Source organism: Lampetra planeri, chromosome 76 (genome assembly GCF_965212315.1).
Source record: "Lampetra planeri chromosome 76, kcLamPlan1.2.h2, whole genome shotgun sequence".
NCBI lineage: Eukaryota > Metazoa > Chordata > Hyperoartia > Petromyzontiformes > Petromyzontidae > Lampetra > Lampetra planeri.
The window spans coordinates 2,010,756-2,026,856 of NC_136181.1; the positions used below are offsets into that span (position 1 = coordinate 2,010,756).

The window sequence follows — 16,101 nt, forward strand, 5'->3', positions numbered from 1 at the left end:
CAGGTTGCATACGTTGTTGTCTTACTACAGGGTCCCTAGCAGGAAGGGTATATCGGTCCCTTCACCCGATACCTAGGCGCTATGGCCTCCGAACTATACGGAACCTACAGTGAGGAAAAAATGATTTGATCCCCTGCTGATTTTGTACATTTGCCCACTGACAAAGAAATGATCAGTCAATAATTTTAATGGTAGGTTTATTTGAACTGTGAGAGACAGAATAACAACAAAAATATCCAGAAAAACGCATGTAAATTTTTTTATAAATTGATTGGCATTTTAATGAGGGAAATAAGTATTTGACCCCTCTGCAAAACAGTACTTGGTGGCAAAGCCCTTGTTGGCCATCACAGAGGTCAGACGTTTCTTGTAGTTGGCCACCAGGTTTGCACACATCTCAGGAGGGATTTTGTCCCACTCCTCTTTGCAGATCTTCTCCAAATCATTAAGGTTTCGAGGCTGACGTTTGGCAACTCGAACTTTTAGCTCCCTCTACAGATTTTCTATGGGATTAAGGTCTGGAGACTGGCTAGGCCACTCCAGTACCTTAATGTGCTTCTTCTTGAGCCACTCCTTTGTTGCCTTGGCTGTGTTTTGGGTCATTGTCATGCTGGAATACCCATCCACGACCCATTTTCAATGCCCTGGCTGAGGGGGAAGGAGGTTCTCACCCAAGATTTGACGGTACATGGCCCCGTCCATCGTCCCTTTGATGCGGTGAAGTTGTCCTGTCCCCTTAGCAGAAAAACACCCCCAAAGCATAATGTTTCCACCTCCATGTTTGACGGTGGGGATGGTGTTTTTGGGGTCATAGGCAGCATTCCTCCTCCAAACACGGCGAGTTGAGTTGATGCCAAAGAGCTCCATTTTGGTCTCATCTGACCACAACACTTTCACCCAGTTGTCCTCTGAATCATTCAGATGTTCATTGGCAAACTTCAGACGGGCATGTATATGTGCTTTCTTGAGCAGGGGGACCTTGCGGGCGCTGCAGGATTTCAGTCCTTCATGGCGTAGTGTGTTACCAACTGTTTTTTTGGTGACTATGGTCCCAGCTGCCTTGAGATCATTGACAAGATCCTCCCGTGTAGTTCTGGGCTGATTCCTCACCGTTCTCATGATCATTGCAACTCCACGAGGTGAGATCTTGCATGGAGCCCCAGGCCGAGGGAGATTGACAGTTCTTTTGTGTTTCTTCCATTTGCGAATAATGGCACCAACTAATGTCACCTCACCAAGCTGCTTGTCGATTGTCTTGTAGCCCATTCCAGCCTTGTGCAGGTCTAAAATCTTGTCCCTGACATCCTTGGAGAGCTCTTTGGTCTTGGCCATGGTGGAGAGTTTGGAATCTGATTGATTGCTTCTTTGAACAGGTGTCTTTTATACAAGTAACAAGCTGAGATTAGGAGCACTCCCTTTAAGAGTGTGCTCCTAATCTCAGCTCGTTGCCTGTATAAAAGACACCTGGGAGCCAGAATCTTTCTGATTGAGAGGCGGTCAAATACTTATTTCCCTCATTAAAAGGCAAATCAATTTATAACATTTTTGATATGCGTTTTTCTGGATTTTTTTGTTGTTATTCTGTCTCTCACTGTTCAAATAAACCTACCATTAAATTTATAGACTGGTCATTTCTTTGTCAGATGGGCGAACGTACAAAATCAGCAGTGGATCAACTACTTTTTTCCCTCACTGTAACTCTGGTCACCCGTTCCCTATCGTCCTCCAGCTGGGACCTAGGGGAGGCTTAACTGACCCCGACCTCTTGGTCCGTGGGTCCTGACCACTGGCCTCACTGAGCTCCAGCCCTTAGAAGGACTGTAGAGCTTGGGGTCCAGGGTCCTATTCTCCAGCCCAGTCTTATGTCTTTGGTGTGTAGATAACTGAGCTCTGGCTTATATACCCGTTCGTTGCTGGCTCCGCCCTGGCCACACCTTCCTTCAGGAACACTCTAAGGTGACATCATTCCCCCGGTTCCCCCCCCCACCCGGGGGCCCGGGGAATGTGTCCCAGGATTCGTTTACTGGGATCCACCGTTGGCCTCTCTGGCCCATGGCATGTGCCGTAAGCGAGGTAACGCCTTTGCACTCTGTTGACGGTAAGTGGAACTACAGGCTGTTGAATGGTGAGTGACAATCACCCCTACAAGTGTGTAGACTATTCAAAGTACAGGGAACACCCTCATTTCAAATTTGAGGTGCACTGGTGAGATATTCCATTATTCAAATAGAAAATCAAATATAACTTAAATTAATATTATTTCAATGTTAATCGAAAGCCATGGACTAGGTAATGCTTGACTGTTGAATGAGTTATTGGAGGTGAATATATTCACAATTAAGACGTTGATATTATTAAAGTATTTTTTTATATTTCAACATAAAAATTGGTTATAATTTGGTCTAGCAAATAAACACTGGTGCTAAATCCCATCAAGAGGTACTGTGTGAAGTGTAGGGTGATATGTTTTTCTGGTAATGATTACAGGTATGATACATTCGCTTATTTCCAGTTAAATTGTTTGCCGTTTTTTCGCGGGAAGTTTAATACTAGAATTTTGCCGACCTAAGGCCGCCTTACTCTAGCAACTACGAAGGGCTTCTCGGTGCTTGGCATCTCGCCCATTGCTCTGATGTCCTCTTCTTCTCCCCCGCCCTCCCCCCCCCAATCTGTGCAGATACTGCCGAGTTTAACATGTAGCCTTTCGCAACCAATATCCATAATACAGGTTTTTTTTGGGTTAAACCAGCCACCATCCCATGCAGCCAATTAGTAAGGTTTGTCACGTAAACAGAACATGCCAATTTGTTACTCGTACAGCAAAGTGTTGGAGAGCCAAGCCAGATCATTTACTATCTGAGTACGATGTTTTGCCAGTAATTACAACTAGCTTCATCAGGCAACAGCCACATTTGTGCATGTAAAATGCACAATTGTCAGCATACGGAGTTAGCCTGACATTGAGTTAATGGGGCGAGCAGAATAGGTGTTTTGGCAGTGGTTCTAGTCTCAATTAAAAAGGCTTTAGTGGTTATTGTCAGTTAAATATACCAAATTTACATGTTACTATAATTTAACGTGTTATTGCTTTATTATTCAGAATATAAGTACGTATCCATTCGTTAATGCAATATTATCTTGGAATGTAGCACATTTAGGAGGCACTACAGATATTTTAGGCATATGTTTGTGGAATATTTACATTTGTATTGTTAAATAAGATGTTAAATGTTCTTAGATTTGAAAAGCGGCAGTTATATTTTATATTTGCGGTAGATTCCGTGCTGAGGAGCTGCTCTGAGGTGTTGTGTGACGTGGAAGGTGATAGGGATATGTTTAGTCATGATTGCAGATATGCAAATGCTCCTTGGAAGAACAATTTGAAATCAAGTATTTCCGTTTCACAAACCTCTGGTGCCCATCTGTAGTGAAGTCGTCCACTTCTCAGGAGGACAGAAAACAATGCAGAGTATTTGCTCAACCTCTCTGAGCTTTATTGTTCTTGTTTATTTGGCCGACCTATCCCCTCATTACGATTCACGGGAGGAGGATAGGTGGGCCGGCTACACATGGGATTTCTCCAGTTTATGTACCATGCTAGTGCACTTTTAAGGCCACGTGAAATGTCAAAGGCCCTCTGGAAGATCACGGAACAGACCCAGGTGTCATGGATTGACTGAGATGACTGGCAGACTCACCACCTTTGCTCCCCACTTTGCCACATCGCTGCGTTTTATCTGCCCTGCTCTCCGCTTGTTATTGTGAGCGTTGCTTCCCTGCCATTTGTTGCTGGGGGGCAACTGCCTCTTAAGTGTCAAGGAGCGTCCTTCATGAACCTCCTCCATAGGAGCCCATCTTGACACCTTGAACCAGTCATCGGCAAGTCCACTCGGCTCCAGTGGTGACTTGGTCATGAACTAAATCACCAGAGGCAAGACTCCAGACACTGAAGTATACGTGGTGAAGGGGTGTAAACCGCTATTTGCTTGAGTTGCGATGCCTTAACCAGGTTCATACACCAGAAGCCCAGATGATGAGAAACAGCGTCTGGATGGACTGGGCACAAACCACAGTGGGCACGTGATGGGACGAGATGGGCAGGTAGCAGTGGCCAGTTGGACAGGCAGTAAAAGTAATACTGCCGCATCAATTGGACGAGGAAATACGCGGAGCTTCAGCTAGGGCAAGCTGGGTGCGGGCTAGTCATGAGCCAGAACATACAGGTGGTAATCCTCTTCTTGGTTCTTTCGGTAAAGTCACGTAGAAGGGAAGTAATAAAATAATAAAAAATGAAACAATTCTCAGCAGCCGTCTTCACCTGAAGACGGCTGCTTGCGTTGTAGCCGAAACGTCGTGAGAATTGTTTTATTATGTTTTATCCCTGCAGTCACGAAAGCTTTAAATCGAAATTTAGGTGGTAATCCTGTCATGCTAATTAGGTGATGAGATGAGCTTAACTTAGACAAGCTGGTTGTAGAGCACAGCAAACTTATCACAAGCCAAGATGGGCAGGTGTGGTGGTTAATACTGAAGCACCAATCGAGAGATGAGATTAACTGGGTTTGAGTTAAGGTGCAGCTCAGGCAGATCCAGGGAGCATCATCCCTTGGTGGTGGGGATATTTTTCGAGTTCATCCAGCAGCTCATTATTTTCTTGATCCAAATCCTTATGCAAATCACTGCAATACTATGTCCATCTCTTTTTCGCCGTTTACCTTGGTTGCCACTTCCTATTTGGGCTCTGGACTTGTTTGTGCACTTCCCTGGTCTTGTGTTCTCCATACTTTACATTGCACTTCATGTAATGTGTATTTGTACAACCAGCAGGTGTAAAATGAATAAAATAATGTCCAGTTAAGATCAATAATATCAGACGCAAAGATATTAAAACAAGTTCAGCAGGCAGGCCCGACAATCAGCACCCAATGGCAGCTACCAAAATCCAGACAACAAATCGAGAGTGAAAAAAGAACACGCCCCAGAAAGAGCATCCAAGGAATCATCCATCCTCGGGAGCGGGTGCGCAGAGGCAACTGACACTTTAAGCTTGGTACACTAAACTTCCATCCTGTTTCTTCACAAGCACTATGGGGGTACCCCACCGACTATTCGATGGGGAGATAATGTCCGCTGCCAACATCTTGTCGACTGCGACCCGCACATGATCTTCCTCCTTGGGGCTTAACCTGTAGGGGTTTTGGCGAATGGGGGCAGCGCTCCCCGTATCAATATGAAGCTGCAAGAGGGATGTGCGACTGATGTCATACTTCCCTTTGCTAAAAATGTCCGAAAATTCTAAGAAGCGCACGGAGCCTGCCTCGCTGGTCATTCGATAACTCGGGGCTCTCGGAACAAAGCGCGTCGAGCCATGAGTCATCACGCCCTCCTCTCTGTACAACGGCCGCTGCCACTCGCGCCGCATTCACCTCCCTAACACCACAACTCATGGGTGATGCATGCGCAAGAACCGTGCTCGCCTGGATAATGGAAGTTTCTATGCCAGCGTTTAGAACCTGAATGAAAGGCTCTTGGTCCCTCACGACCAAGGTCTGCACTCCCACCAAAGTCAACCGACGGTACAGCTTATTAGAGGAGACTAATAACATTCCGTCAGTGGTCGCCTCCCGCCCCAGCTGCTTACGCAGTTGCAGGGGGACTAACATTTGGGCCCCGGGGGGAATTTTAACAGTTCTCGTCACTAGGGCTTGGACGGTGGCATAACCCGAGACAAACTGCGTAGGGGAGGACAGAAACGCCATCCACCGGCTTGATGGTACCTCAATATAGCTCTGATCAATGAGCATTTTTAAAGGATTCTTACCCAAGAAATCCGTGCCCAGAAGGCACGGTACAGCAAGAGGTCTAGAGATGAATATGGGCCTTGTCAAGCGGATGTCACCAATACATACGTCCGCCAAAACCTGACCGATAATGCCCAGAGACCCCCCGTTTGCCGCAAAACACGGTACCGCAATGGGACGCAGAAAACACGAAGAGGGTGGGAAGATATTAAAAATCAATTCCGAAATCATGGTCGCAGACGCACCCGTATCAATAAATATCCGCACCTCCACACCTTGAACCATGCCAACAACCAACGAAGCCTCTCCTGCGGCGATCATACGGTGACCCAGTGCTTACCACTGGATATTCCCCCGCGGCCACCCGTCGTTCCCTACAACATGGTTTACACTGTCCGCGACCCGTAAAATGGGTGAAATAGATGTAAGTGCCGGGTGTGTGGTGCGCCGCGACTCGCCTGTGGACCTTGAGGTCCCGCGGAAGCCCCGACAACCGCTCGAGGACCAAGGAATCCAAGCCGTCCTCATCCATTCTCAAGTAGGCAGCTTGCGCCAGGGCACGCTGCGGAAGGTGAGGGGGCATCTCGGCCTCCCCCCGCCGTCGCGCAGAAAACTTATGCCGTATGTTAGATGGAGGGTCGAAAATACCCGCCATCTGCGCAAGTGCCTGCTGGAGCATCTCACGATCTTTCGGCGGGATGGCGTAGAAAGCACCCAAAGCGTCTTCGTCGAGGGTAGTCGGCAATGCTCATAACGCCTCGGCATCTGGCCACCCTGCTAGCTCGCAGGTAGCCGTAAAACAGCGACAGAATGCCGCCCAATCCCCCCCTGACACAGGGGAATTCCTTGATGCAGGTAATGGTCTAATTCAAAACTGGCACCTTCGCGTGTAGTTGTGGCGAGATTCGTTGGACGAACCCCGTCGTCTCGCGCTGTCGTCACTGTGGCATCCACATGTGCTGGCTGCGGACTCGCCACCTCCAGCAGGTCCGGTGAAATGGCGGCTGCACGCCTAGACGGCGACCCCGCTTTCACCCCCGCATCTCTACAATGGCGGCTGCGAGCGTGGGATACGCGTCATCTTGGTCGTCTCCCCGCAGCGCTGGCCCGCCGGCCCTTTCCAGCAGCTGTTCCAGCCCCATTTCGGCTGCCAACACGGCAGCGGCAGTCAACAAGTCAACGAGGCGGGCGCCCCGCGATCGGCGCAGCTTGTTGGGCGACGGCGGCGCAGCGAGGTTGGGCTCCTCCCGTAGTTCCAACAACTGGGCTTCAGCGAACGTTTCCTCCAGGATTATTTCACCCGGGGTTGTTTGTGGAATCAACCCATCTTCTTCGTCTTCTGTGACATCTTGGTAAGCTGTCATCGCCTTGTAAACACATTTATGCCCAAGGATAGCATCTAGTAAGATTCTCACATTCCGACACCAGTTGTAGTGGTTTCTAATCAGGCGCAGACCAAGACTGGGAGGCAACACGTTTATTCTCTAACACAACCAACACTACTCAACGTTCCAAAGTAAACTATGACCATTCCGAGCGACTATTTACATTACAGGTTAACTACGTAATGTGGTGGTCACCGTTCCAAACCACTTGAAAGGATTCCCTATACGGGTGAACTAGAACTTCCGACACGCCGTCGTGTCATCGCATACTAAAGAGCGAAGCTCGGGGAAGACAACTTCTTCCCGGGTTGAACAGCCACGCTCCCTCTCGGGGCTCAGCTTATATTTCCTGCGGCGTGACCTGGCTCCGCCTCTGGTAACGCCCCCTTCTCGATCCTTCGCGAAAAATCTGGGTTCACATCACGTGGCCCCTACTGGGGGCCCCCGTGATCCCTCATCCGGTCACGTGCATTCGTGGGTTCACCCAGACTGTCATATCCTGAGCCGACCTCCGTGACATACGAAATCTGCCCTCTAATGAGCCCTTGTGTATAGTACACGCACTGTCGCCATAGAACGGCCCATTTATGTTGTTAGACACATATAAAAAAAAAACACCAGCACCTGGCTCTAAGTAGCAATTACAGCAACATTGCAAAGTGCACAATTACACGTGCGATTCACAGGTAAGCTCACACCAGCTACAGCAACTGCGTGGAGCACAACACGCCTCACTGCAAGTGGCATGCAGCGTCAAGATGCAGAACTTTACTCTCATTTGACACTTTTAGACTGCAACTCGCGACGGAGTGCAATGATACATTGCGTTCGATTCGTCACGTGAAAAGCCTAAGCCAGCTTCTTACACTATGCACTGTATACAATATACTTCACCATACATACACACATTTCACCACACATCACATTTACCACGAACTATTCACTATGCACTGCACACGTGACACTACACTGTACTATAAACCACTACACTCTGCAAGGTGGGATGTATAGTACACTTGCATACCTCTGCTGTTACCATAAAAAAGTAACATCAGGCAAAGCCCAATTAAATGAAACCTAAACGGATTAAAAGCAAAACAAGTGCAGAAAGTAGGCCTGACATTAAATTATTTTGATACTATGAACAAATATATTTAGGGTATTAAGCCAAATGTTAATAATACTAATATGCTTACCTTTTTTTTTTTATAAAAGGGCATTTAAAAAACCAATCATAAAAACAGATTGGGAGCATGCAGAAAAGCACGGCCACACCTGACAGCAACTTTGATAGTAATGCCCAATAGTTATAATTCATACTTATTAATTTAATACGTAACCATCAAAATACATTCCTAATTCGTGTTTTATAAGGCAGCACAATGCTTTGCATATCGACTATTTCACTTCGACACTTAATAACTTCATATGTACAGAAAGCCCATCTCTGCCTGGATGACACCCAAACCCCTATGCATTCTTGAAATGACAGAAGCCTGTGAATAAAGTGAATGCTATGGAAAATCGTCTCAAACTCCAGGTTACACATCTTCCAAGGTGCCATTTCACACATTCTGGCCCCTCCTACTCAGCTTTGTCCAAAAACTCTACCCACACCTCCACATCCACAAACTGCTGGGGATTTCCTCGCTCTCCCTCAGAATCGGAATGCTCCTCCTGCTTCACGCTGCCTCCATCCACTTGCAGATTGGGTACTGGAGTCTTATCTTGATCTTCACATTTCACCGTCACTTCTTCACATTTAACTTCTTCAAATTTCACTGTTGCCAAGTTGGAATTTTCTTCTGATTCTCGTTTCATGAGAGATGGGCTCATTGCAGCATGTTGACTTTCACAAGTCGATTTCACTTTCACCTTGTGGATCTTCTCATGCCTCTTTAGGTTTCCTGATAATGTAAACTCCTTCCCATACACAGTGCACTTGAAGGGCTTCTCACTGGTGTGTGTTTTCTGATGATTACGAAGATTTTCTGAACGAGCAAATGTCTTGCCACACACAGTGCACTTGAAGGGCTTCTCGCCCGTGTGTGTTCTATTATGTTTCTTAAGATATACTGACTCTGCAAATGCCTTACCACATACACTGCACTTGAAGGGCTTCTCACTGGTGTGTGTTCTCTGATGAATACGAAGATTATCTGAACGAGCAAATGACTTCCCACACACAGTGCACTTGAAGGGCTTCTCACCGGTGTGTGTTCTCTGATGAATATGAAGAGTTAATGGTTGAGCAAATGCCTTCCCACACACAGTGCACTTGAAGGGCTTCTCGCCAGTGTGTGTTCTAGTATGTTTCTTAAGATATGCTGACTCTGCAAATGCCTTACCACATACACTGCACTTGAAGGACTTCTCGCCAGTGTGTGTTCTAGTATGTTTCTTAAGATATGCTGACTCTGCAAATGCCTTACCACATACACTGCACTTGAAGGGCTTCTCACCAGTGTGTAATCTCTGATGAACTTGAAGAGTTTCTGAAAGAACAAATGTCTTGCCACACACAGTGCACTTGAAGGGCTTCTCGCCAGTGTGTGTTCTAGTATGTTTCTTAAGATATGCTGAATCTGCAAATGCCTTACCACATACACTGCACTTGAAGGACTTCTCGCCAGTGTGTGTTCTAGTATGTTTCTTAAGATATGCTGACTCTGCAAATGCCTTACCACATACACTGCACTTGAAGGGCTTCTCACTGGTGTGTGTTCTCTGATGAATATGAAGAGTTAATGGTTGAGCAAATGCCTTCCCACACACAGTGCACTTGAAGGGCTTCTTGCCCGTGTGTGTTCTATTATGTTTCTTAAGATATGCTGACTCTGAAAATGCCTTACCACATACACTGCACTTGAAGGGCTTCTCACCGGTGTGTGTTTTCTGATGAATACGAAGATTTTCTGAACGAGCAAATGTCTTGCCACACACAGTGCACTTGAAGGGCTTCTCGCCCGTGTGTGTTCTATTATGTTTCTTAAGATATACTGACTCTGCAAATGCCTTACCACATACACTGCACTTGAAGGGCTTCTCACTGGTGTGTGTTCTCTGATGAATACGAAGATTATCTGAACGAGCAAATGACTTCCCACACACAGTGCACTTGAAGGGCTTCTCACCGGTGTGTGTTCTCTGATGAATATGAAGAGTTAATGGTTGAGCAAATGCCTTACCACATACACTGCACTTGAAGGACTTCTCGCCTGTGTGTTTTCTCTGATGTCTCTTCAAGTTACCCATCTGATCGGTGCTGTATGGACACTGGATGCATTGGTGCCTTTTCCTTCCAGCTTTTGCCAAGCCTCTCTTCTCCATGTGATTGATTCTGCAAATACATACATATTACACAATTTTCAGGCAGACCTCGCTTAGTGCGACCCTTAGAGTGCCGATTTGTTCCAGTGCTCTTTGTCCTGGATATTTCATTTCGTAATTTTTTTTAAGTTTACAAAGTGCTCACGAGTGAGAACACGCAGCAGCGCTTAGCCAAGCAAACGTACCCGGCCCAATCTTCACTCAGCCAATGAGAGCGACGCATGCTCTAAGCCAACCAGTCCCCACCCCCGCGATTTAATGATCACAATTCGTGGTCATGATTGTTTAAAAAATATGACTCGTTTAGCCAGTTGAGAACTCAAACGACCAGAATAGTGTCGCAGGCTCCACCTAAGAAAACCTAGCCACACAAATTTAGATTGAGGGCTTCACTAAGATCAGGGAGGTCCTGGAGCCTTTCTCTGAGAATGACCCAGACTGGAAGCGCAGCAGCTCCTTCAACCTTGTCTCCCCCCACTACCTTGTAGGATGAGTAAAGTAGAATGCACTCGTAAGTAGAGTACATAATACCGATGTTATAAATCATTATTTTTATTAAATGTTCAGCATCTGTATTATTAGCTCTATTACCGATACCCAAATAAAGCCCCCATATATTATTCAGACTAAAGATATAACATTGTCAGGAACGCATCGCTATATAGTATACAATGGGTTCATGATGACCCCTTGTAGCGCTGATCGATTGGCGCTCAATTCTCCAGGAACAAAGCATCTGGAGGAGCGCTAAGCGAGCTTTGGGTGTAAAGGGCAAGGGCACTCACACCGACTTGGAAGCCACTGGTCAGTCTGCCTCCTCTCTCAGTGACAGGGCAGGTTTTGCCCACGCACTGTCCAAGCAGGCTGAACCCACTGCCGTGCAAACGTCACCAATCCAGCATTCCAGGTTCACCACTCTGGTCAAATGAAGCGGTCACCCTGATTAGTAAGACAGAGTCGATAGATATAATTAAGTCCGTCTTGAAAACTCACCTATTTAAACGTTGTCTTTGTGTGTGTGTGGGTGGGCGGTAGTGTATCGGTTATCCCGCTGTGCTATAAACCGGCGACCCGGGTTCGATTTCCCCTCAAAGCCAACACTAGTGACATATCTGAACTGGTCCTAAGCCTCCCCTAGGTCAACTCAGCCTCCAATGAGTACCTTCTGCGGTGTGTAAACATCGCCACTCGGGAGACAAAGGCAGTCCGGGCGTGGTGCTGGTCACCTACCACTTCGTGTGCCGTGCCGGCCTTCATAGATGCTCGCTGACAGTGGGTGAGTGTGTAAGTGTATGAGTGGGAGCGTGTGGGTGAGCGTGTGGGTGGGCGAGTGTAATTGTGTTGTGCTTTGATGTCTCATTCAGACTAAAAGTAAACGTCTGGGCTGGTTTCGTCCAAATATTCCAGTGTTGAAAAGTGGCCTGCAGATTACTCAATCGGGAATACGCGAATGCAAAACAAAAACTCGATGATCCTGAACTAGAGTATGGAGACTCTGAGAGGTGAAGTAGTCAGCCAGGTGAAGACACATTAAACTTAAGAGAATCAAAGCAAAGTCAGTCAGGCAAGGGAAGGGAAGGAGACAAGGCCTGCATGGCTCGGCCCCACGTAGTAACCTTCCAACCTGGACATCGATTCCATACTTGCCGCTACTCAATTGCTATCGCTACGAGAGAGAGAGAGAGGGAAGAAGCGAGGCTGTACCTGGGTAAACAACAACAACCAACATCACGATGTGAACTTCTCACCTCCGATCCGAGAGTTGCGCGCACAGAAGCAGCTCCTGGGAATCTCGTGACGTCACACGGAAGCACGCAGCGGGAGAAATGACATGACGTCACTAGCACCCACACCGCCTCCCCACAAGTTAACACGGATGTGTATGAAGAGATTATGTTAACGAGGCGTGCCCAAATATGGAGTTATTGGGCGTGGCCGCTGAACCGGACATAATGAATGAAATGGACAGGATTAATGGGTAAATTACGTTAATGAGCCGCCAGTGGTATTTGTTTTAATGGCTTGTAAATCGGAAGCAACCAAGCAGACTCAACATACGTCACCCCGGGCCTTTGAAGTTAAGGGAATAATATAAGTTTACAGTCATTCGTAAAAATTGGTTCTGCTGAAACATAAGTTTTCAGTTTCATTTTCATTTATTAGGTCTAACCCTGTGAGCCATGCGGCTCTTGACTCGGGTGCAACCACAACACAAAATACACGTGAACAAGAAACATCTTAAAGTGACTACACGCAACATAAAAATCCTGGAAAAAACAGCAAAGTCTTCCACAAAAACACCGTACTTCAACGCTGTGTGCAAAAATCCATTTGGATGCAAGTCAAACAATAACAACCATAAGACAATGCAGATTAAAGTTATCAGGCTAACTCTGTGAAGGATGAATGCAAAATAACTCATCTCCCCACATTCTGAGCGTTTGCATCTCCCTCAGCATTGATAGCGTCCCTGAGATGAGCATACTGTTCTACACGCAGGCGTTTTTGATTCAGTTGAATGTAAAAAAGGCGTTCACTCTCAATTTTGGCATACTCATCGACAACATACAGCAGGTTATCATTCAGAGAATCGTCATCGGTGTTGAGGGCCGTCCATAAATGATGTCAAGCACCTAGGGGGGAGGGGAGTCAGACATTTGTGACGATGTGTTACGAGGGGGGAGGGGGGGTTTGAGAAATGTGACGTCACATCAAAATGCGCAACTTTAAATTAATATAACACGTTCTACTTAATTAAATAGAATTAACTTAAAGCTTTCGTGACTGCAGGAATTCATATTCTTGGGTCTTTCGGTAAAGTCACGTAGATAGCTTCAAAGAAAATAATCAAAAATAACAGAAAACTACGACGTTTTGATCGCATTGCAATCGAAACGTCTTAGTTTTGTTATTTTTATTCTATTTTAACCTATCTACATGACTTTACAGAAAGACCCAAGAATATAAATAGAATTGTTATAACAACATGAATTATAATTTTTTTAAAAAATTTTTTTTTACATTTATGCAGGTCACCTCCAATTCATAGTGTTGTGTTGTTAAAGACGACTCGGAGGCAGATCTTCTTAGGGGCTTTCGCCAAGGGTTTATTAGGGGCTTACGCCTATTACTGGTTAGGGCTAATATACATCTCCCCAGGGGTAGGGTACTGGGTTCCCTAGCACACCGGCTATCCGGGCTCTTCCCTCTTCACCGAGCCGAGGGCTTAACCAACATCGGCCGACAGGGTAAAGCAGCCCCCCCTAGCCTGGTGCTAATTTCCCCTACCCTGGGTCCTGACTTCCACCTTCTCACGTTCCCAGGCTCTCACGACGACCCCGCTCACTTTATGGGTTCCAGCTTAAGTACTCCAGGACATTAGGTCACCGCCCGTGACGTTATCATACCGGAAAGTCCACCTGACGCCACATCCTGTGACGTCATGGCACCAGATGGTGAGCGAGACGTAATGTCATCACATTACGAGAGCGGAGCCCGGCAACTCGGATGGGGAAACAACCACATCAAAAGAGCGCAAGTGACATGTGTGTGAAGAGAACAGGACCAGCTGCAAGAACACGACCCCACACTAGGGCAGCACGGTACAGGGAAACTTTGGGGACAGTTCCCACATGGGACACCGTAAAAGTGTCCGAAGAAGGCAAGGGACGAAGAAACGGCCCCACTGACCGTCACCGTATCCGCACGCCCCGCGAAGGTGTGCGTGACGCCGGCCCGCTTCCCCGCGTCGGCGTCGGAATCGGCGGTGTACTGGCAGGTGTCAAGTCCACCAGCACATCCACTGGGTGAGGCGCCACTCGTGGAATTACTGGCGGGGTTTCTGCAGGCACACACAAAGGGATGGGATCGCTCGCGCTATCACAACCTGTGCGGCCCGGCTTGGCGGACACAACAGTCACCCGGCCCCTAAGCAGTGGAGATGAGGGGATTCCGGCCGGCGCGAGAGAAGAGGAAAAAAAATAATAGACAAATTCAGACGCGTTTGATGCACAACCAACACGGCGATGAAACCAAATAGAGTAGAATCTCGGAGATGGAACGCACCAGAACCCGAACAAATCGGTGTTCGACCAAATCGGTGTGGAAATGGGCGTCTGGAACAAATTAAGTTCGATCTTCGGGGTTCCACTGTATGTACACCTTCACCCACACAACACGGATGGCAGGGTTCCCCGACCCCCAGCCACGTTCCATCCACTAGGCAGTGATAGAACGAAGATGGAAGAGCTGCCTAGCGCTCACACACACACCCCAATCAGGACGTCATCCGACATCCCGGGTCGAGACGTCATGCGTCAGAACCAACCCATGTCCCGGGGCGAAGAAGTCGCGCTTCAGGGACGCCCCCAGGATCTGCATTTTAGTTAAAGAAAATAGTTTGGCGTGAAAATTGGCCGAAATGGCGGCCGCACGCGCAAACGGCTTCCCCACGGTTTCCTGTGCTTCGCCCAAAATGGCGGCTGCACGCGTGATCCGCATCTTCGCGGCCTCACGCGCTCGCACAAAATGGCGTCTGCATGCACGAACCGCATCTCGGCGATTTCCCGTGCATGCACAACATGGCGGCTGCACGCGTGGTTTCCCGCGCTCGCACAACGTAGCAGCCCTCCCTTGAAGGCCACCCCGGGCATCTTATGCCACCAGGCATCACCCCCCGCCTTTCCGACGTGCACGCGTTGGCCGTATCGCGGGAATTTTAACCGAGTCTCTCTCCGAGACCCGCATCGCAGCCTATAGCCGTACCGACCGAGCCGAGAGCAGCCATGGCATCACCCCCCACCTTCCCGACGCACACGCATCGGCCGTATCAGGGGAACGTTAACCAAGTCTCTCTCCGAGACCCGCATCGCAGCCTATAGCCGTACCGACCGAGCCGAGAACAGCTATCGCCCACCTACTGCACAAAATGCACCCTAACAACGGAGGGATACAGTCCCAACGCAACTGGACAACAACGCCTGAACACCACAAACTTCCAGCCCACTGTTTCAACGTGCCTCGGAGTGTTTCAATCTCCGGGCCGTCACGGCGAGCCTACAGCTCCAGACGCACCACAGAGGGTCTCAACCTCCAGGCTGTCAGGTCAAGCCGTCAGCCATAGCATGACGGGATCACGCTCTCCGAGCCATGTGAGCGCACAGCCCCCTAGGCTAGACACGCCACGGAGTGTCTCAATCTCCGGGCGGTCAGGTAAAGCCGTCAGCCACAGCATGACGGGACCACACTCTCGTGTTAGACACGCAACACTCACTGGACCATCCTGGTCAGGATCTGCACCCAAAATATTCGACAGCCAGCACCACAATTGCAAACACTGGCAGCATGTCAGCTTCCCAATTTAATTGCTCCATACCAATGGCGGCAGAGCCACAACCCAAGGTAATCATCCCCCGCACGATCGCAATTTCATACAATCACAACACATACAATTTGAATTAGGATCCCCCCACTGAATTGATCCGATGCCGAACAGGTACGCACCATTTGTGACAATCGAGAATACCCAATGATCACAACAACACACCTCACATCCCGTAGAGAAGACATGACCTGTGCAACAACGG

The 16,101-nt window shown here is 47.9% G+C and overlaps 1 protein-coding gene across 5 annotated transcripts; it reads right to left on the reverse strand.

The window, feature by feature from the left end:
• Window positions 1–7,263: 7,263 nt before the first annotated feature.
• LOC144737989 (uncharacterized) lies at window positions 7,264–13,410 on the reverse strand. Of its 5 annotated transcripts, none has more exons than XM_078620921.1 (3): window positions 12,265–13,407; window positions 11,302–11,455; window positions 7,264–10,526 (listed from the first exon to the last, which is right to left on the reverse strand). In XM_078620921.1, the coding sequence occupies exon 3, from the start codon at window positions 10,514–10,516 to the stop codon at window positions 8,771–8,773; it is 1,746 nt and encodes a 581-aa protein (XP_078477047.1). In that variant the 5' UTR covers window positions 10,517–10,526; window positions 11,302–11,455; window positions 12,265–13,407; the 3' UTR covers window positions 7,264–8,770. The 5 variants fall into 5 exon arrangements, with proteins under 5 accessions (XP_078477047.1, XP_078477045.1, XP_078477048.1 ...); XM_078620919.1 differs by having other exon boundaries at window positions 11,302–11,433; window positions 12,221–13,407; XM_078620922.1 differs by having other exon boundaries at window positions 12,221–13,407.
• Window positions 13,411–16,101: the final 2,691 nt, after the last annotated feature.